At 37.2% G+C, this 5,278-nt stretch overlaps 1 protein-coding gene across 2 annotated transcripts; it reads left to right on the forward strand.

Moving 5' to 3' along the window:
• The first annotated feature begins 2,301 nt into the window (after positions 1 to 2,301).
• LOC111905973 (uncharacterized) lies at positions 2,302 to 4,601 on the forward strand. Of its 2 annotated transcripts, none has more exons than XM_052765568.1 (3): positions 2,302 to 3,666; positions 3,745 to 4,024; positions 4,101 to 4,601. In XM_052765568.1, the coding sequence occupies exons 1-3, from the start codon at positions 2,585 to 2,587 to the stop codon at positions 4,341 to 4,343; spliced, it is 1,605 nt and encodes a 534-aa protein (XP_052621528.1). In that variant the 5' UTR covers positions 2,302 to 2,584; the 3' UTR covers positions 4,344 to 4,601. The 2 variants fall into 2 exon arrangements, with proteins under 2 accessions (XP_052621528.1, XP_023757475.1); XM_023901707.3 differs by having other exon boundaries at positions 2,308 to 3,666; positions 3,763 to 4,024.
• Positions 4,602 to 5,278: the final 677 nt, after the last annotated feature.

Raw genomic sequence — 5,278 nt, forward strand, 5'->3', positions numbered from 1 at the left:
AACTCAAGGCTTGCATTTACACGACCATGTAAACTTCTGTAAAGTTAAAATCTTCATTTTCTTGAAATCTCCCTTCTCGATGCTCCAATAGTCCTGAAACTTCATCCATATCTCTTATTCGTCACCTCAATTAAGATCCTACCTTCAAAAGTCCCTGAAATATCACAAAAGTGTGTGAATGGAATTGCATCATGAAAAAATCCCGAAAAATATGCAACATGCATGAGTTTAAATCTAAATGCAATGCACTTTATGGAGTAAAACTACAAAATATATGCATGAAATGCACCTAACAATCGTCTAAATTTAAAATCACTTTCATAAATAACTTTTAACAAATTACACTTTTTACAACCTCTAGAAAGTTCAACAATGTAATAAACATAAGCCAAAGAGTTAGGAATATAAATTTTAAAGGAAAAATTAGTAATCAAAATGCAAAAGAAAAAAAAAAAAAAAAAAAAAAAAAAAACTTTTTAGGCTATGGAAAGTAGGAGGTGTTAAGCCTCGTCATCTCCCTTGCTATAGATAGTTGTATACACTATGCCGCCCCTAGCTTTCACTTATGGGGTTGCCAAGGTGCCCGCGCCAAGCCGGTAGCGAGAGGGGAGAGAAAGTGGAGTAAAAGCTTATATTTAACTCACTTTAATGTTATACCTAACTTTTTTTTTAAATGTCCATTTTTAATAAAAAAAATATTGATTTTTTTTTTAAAATAATTAAGTGTTAATTTATTAAGGCTTGGATTTGACCCACTTTCATGTTTTAATTTATTAAGTGATATATTAAATTTTAATTTATTGTAACTTTTTTATTTAATATGAAATGTTTATGTTTTATAAAAATAAAATTTATTTAAGTTTAAGAAAAATGCAACCAGTGTGCTACCACTCTCCAAAAAATGTTCAAGATGTTATTGATGTGACAATGTTTTAAACTCATGTGAAAGCGTTTTAAGGATGATACCATTCTTTATAGTTTAAAAGACGTTTGAGATTGTTTTTTTGTTTTTTACTCCAAAAGTACTTATTGACTTATGGTAGTAGCTAACGAGTTTTAAAAATATATTTGAATTAGTTTTTGTGTATTAATAAGTTAAAAGGTATTTGGTTTAAAATCATATTTTAAAAACTATTATAGTTAAAAATATAAATGGAATTTTTTAAAAGAAAAGAAACGGATTGAAAGAAAAAAACTATTCTGGAAAAAAAATGATTTTGAATTTAACAAACATTTATTATTTTTACTTTAGACAAAACTTTAAAAATGGTCCCTGTGGTTTTCAAAAATATCAAGTTTAGTCCTGAAGTTCAAAAAACCTCACAGATGGTCCCTGTGGTTTCAAAACTTTTAACAAATGGTCATTTTCGCTAACTCCGTTAGCTTTTGGCCGTTAAGTGAAGGGTATTTCCGTCATTTCACAAAAGATGGACCATTTATGAAGTTTTTTGTTATTTAAAAAATATAATTATTTAATAAAGGGTCTCTCTCTCTCTCTCTGTCTCTCTCTCTCTCTCTCTCAAAAGAACCCATCTTAAATTGGATCTTCACTTCGTCGATGAACTGAAATGCAAAAGGGAGATGGTGCGTCTTCTTCGTCTGATCGAGGAAGAACACGAATGGAAGTAATCAAAAATCGAGGGTACTAGTGAGGTTCAAGCAGATCACAAGGTGAGGCTGAGAAAGGGACCTCGGTCTTCATCTTCGTCTTCATTAGATCGAGAAGGCATCAGGCGATCGAAGGCAGTCAAAATGGTGGTCATGCGGCTGGCGATATTGAGAAAGGGGGAGGGGTGTCGGCTGTACAGGTCTGCTCCGGCAGTTTCCTTCTTTCATTTTGCCTCATCGCCGGCCGTAACCCGACAGAAGGGAGACAGTAGCAGCATCTGTCGGTCAAGGGAATGAGGGGGTGTTTGAGGCTTCTTTTGGTCGTCTAAGGGAGAGTTGTCGGTGCTTTTCTCGTGACAGTTTCTCAGCAGTTTAAGTCTTGCTAGGAGGCTGTTTTGGATGTCGATGATACTTGAAAATACAACAAGCAGGTGGTGGGTGTTGAATTAACGAAGGAAGGATGGAGATGGGGCTGGAACAGTCGAGAATCGGAGATGGAGAGGCCGATATCCCGTTTTTCCATCTTTCCTGAGCTGTGGCTTCAAGGAGGGAGAGAGAGAGAGAGAGAGAGAGAGAGAGAGAGAGAGAGATGATGGTTATTAAGGTAATTTTCTTAAATTTTGGTTAATTTCTATTAAAAAAACAAATAACTATGATCATTTTTCTCGTACATTAATTGCCAAAATAAAAAATTGTTAGAGAAAACCAAAAAGAAAACAATGAAAGGTGGCTTCTTTTTCTTCAAAACTTAATCATGGCGCCTCCATTCTTCCACCATCAATTCAACGCAAAATCCGCTTTGCTTTCGATTTCCTTCTTCTATGAATCTCTCGAAAATCTGTCTACAATTTATCAAAATCTTCTTTGACGACCCAGAAATTTTCAAGGGATTCTTCAGGAATTCGCAACAAGCATGAGCAAATTCATTGGCAAAAACCCAATCTGTGTATCTGTAGTGTGTTAATTCACGGATGTAATGCATCAAAAAATATCTGAAATTCAGATCGGAAAAGATAGCAGCGGTGTCTCTTCCGATTTCAATCCCATTCCAGCATTCTCTTCTCCAATTTCCAACCATTCACCTCCATCACCATCTTCACCGTCTTCTTTGTTAGTAGTCTTGCCATCACCCAATGATAACAATAATAATTTCAACAATTTCACGACAACGGTGACAAATGGAAACCCTAATCATCAACACGAAATTGTAATCAATGATGTTGATATTGATCTTACTCCAATTTCATCACCAGCTCCTAAATCAACCCCACACAAACGACCAATTTTCCCCCAAACCACTACCAATTTATCTTCGGATTCACCCTTTTCACCGGAAAAACATTACTCTAAGCGGGCTGTTGCGCTTCACCTCCTCGACCGTCTCCGCCATCTCCGCCGCCTTCAATCTCACATAAGATTAATCCTTCTGTTATCTCTCCCGTTCTTCTACTTCTTAGTTTCTCGCCCAAGCCAATCTTACGTGCTCGATTTCCTATCCGCTTTTGCATTCTCGGCTGCACTGTTATTCTCCCTCAATCTCGGCCTCCCTCAGCTCCCTTCCCTCCGAACACTACTCGCTAGATCCTTCCCAATTAAGCTATATTCCTCCACCCATTCTGCCAGAGCTCCATTGCCGGTGTTCTGGTCAATCGGATCAAAGCCAAAAGGGAACAAAAAAAGAGTGAATTCCGGGTGTTGGGTGCAAGCATACAGTAACGGCGATGTCTACGAAGGTGAGTTTCATAAGGGTAAGTGTTCTGGTTGTGGTGTTTATTATTATTACATGAGTGGGAGATATGAAGGCGATTGGGTTGACGGAATGTACGATGGTTATGGAGTCGAAACGTGGGTGAAGGGAAGCCGATACAGAGGCCAGTATAGACAAGGGTTAAGACACGGCCTCGGTGTATACAAGTTTTATACCGGAGATGTTTATTCCGGTGAATGGTCTAATGGTCGCAGCCATGGATGTGGTGTTCATTGCTGTGAAGATGGTGGTCGGTATGCAGGCGCATTCAAATGGGGCGTTAAACATGGTCTTGGTTATTACCATTTCAGGTAACATCATCAATCACTTCGACCACCATACTTTTATATGCATTTGATTGTTCTTGTATGGGAATTTCAAGTTTCAAGTGTTGTTTCCTTTTGTAGGAATCGGGATACATATGCTGGAGAGTATTTCGCTGACAAAATGCACGGATTTGGAGTGTATAATTTTGCAAATGGACATAGATACGAAGGATCATGGCATGAAGGAAGACGGCAAGGATTCGGAGTGTACACTTTCAGAAATGGTGAAACGCAATCTGGGCACTGGCAAAATGGCGTTCTTGATGTTCCAAGCTCAAAGAATATAATGTGTCCTGTATCAACTGTCACTGAATATCGTTCAAAAGTTGTTAATGCTGTTCAGGTAATCTACAAAATCACACCCATCACCAATGGATTTATATAGCATGTGTTATCCTTATTGTTATCTACTTTATCAGGAAGCACGAAGGGCAGCAGAGAAAGCATATGAATATGATGCATCAGAAAAAATGGACCAAAAAGTGAACAATGTGGTGACATCCGCCAATCGGGCGGCTAATGCCGCTAGAGTAGCCGCCATAAAAGCGGTACAAAAACAAATGCACAAAAGCCGGAACAGCGACTGTGACAGTGACAAGCTTCCTATCCCGATCCCTGTTGTGCAAAACCTTCATCATCTACCTACGCAGTTCACCATTTGACCCTAATTATTTTTTTTATATCTTATATTTGCAGAAATCCGGGTTTCTTAATCTTATCATCATTTTTCTATCAGTTTAACGTCATGTAGCCGTACTTTGATGACTTTGACATGTACAAAATTTAGGTAGATTAGAGCCTTGTATATACTAAATAGTGATCTGGAATCAGAATCATTTGTAAATCCTAAATCCTAAGTTTCCATGTACATTATATTCGGTTTTTAGTTGTAAATTTGTATACAAAACCATTCTTCTTCAGAGTTTTGTTTTTTGCATTTACAATTTCCATAAATTTATCTAATTTTTAAATGACTAAATAGGTAATACAATAAAAGTACACTGATTAGTTAGTTTAACCATGATATCAGCGGCTTCAAATATGAATGAATAATCTTTTCCAAAGTAATAAACAGATGAGTTTTTGTCATAAAAGCCCTCAATTTTACATGAAATGGTTGATTATACGCAAAGTTGGATTTTTGTGCGATAATGCCTCAAAAACGTAAAGGGGCTGAGTCAGAGCTGACATGGCTTGCCACATGCTTGCCATGTCAGCTGGATTTTTGTGCGATAATGCCTCAAAAACATAAAGGGGCTGAGTCAGAGCTGACATGGCTTGCCATGTCAGCGATGCTTCTTTGGAGAGAAAACCGCAACAAATAAACGAAATGGGGGCAGGAGGGTTCGAACCTAGGTCTCCCAATCCATAAGGGAGAGCAACTTCCACTAATCTTGATGATTTCATCTTGCTTGTGTATCTTTTAATGGTTTCATATTCCTTGTGGATCTTTTAACTTTTGGTTCCTAATAACACTTGATTAATAATTAGTTTTCAAGTATAAAATGGTAATAACATTTGGGTCCTTCAAATCTGCAAAAGCTATGAATAGAGAATAAATAAAAAGTTGATGGAAATCGAATTTGAATGAAATTTA

The sequence above is a fragment of the Lactuca sativa genome, chromosome 7, assembly GCF_002870075.4.
Source record: "Lactuca sativa cultivar Salinas chromosome 7, Lsat_Salinas_v11, whole genome shotgun sequence".
Classification (NCBI taxonomy): Eukaryota; Viridiplantae; Streptophyta; class Magnoliopsida; order Asterales; family Asteraceae; genus Lactuca; species Lactuca sativa.

Bases quoted from the DNA above. Each gene is read 5' to 3' on its own strand.
- LOC111905973 (XM_052765568.1), top strand. From the start codon at position 2,585: ATGCATCAAAAAATATCTGAAATTCAGATCGGAAAAGATAGCAGCGGT. The intron at 3,667-3,744 runs GTAACATCATCA...TCAAGTTTCAAG, and splicing joins CTTGGTTATTACCATTTCAG to TGTTGTTTCCTTTTGTAGGA. The intron at 4,025-4,100 runs GTAATCTACAAA...CTACTTTATCAG, and splicing joins AAGTTGTTAATGCTGTTCAG to GAAGCACGAAGGGCAGCAGA.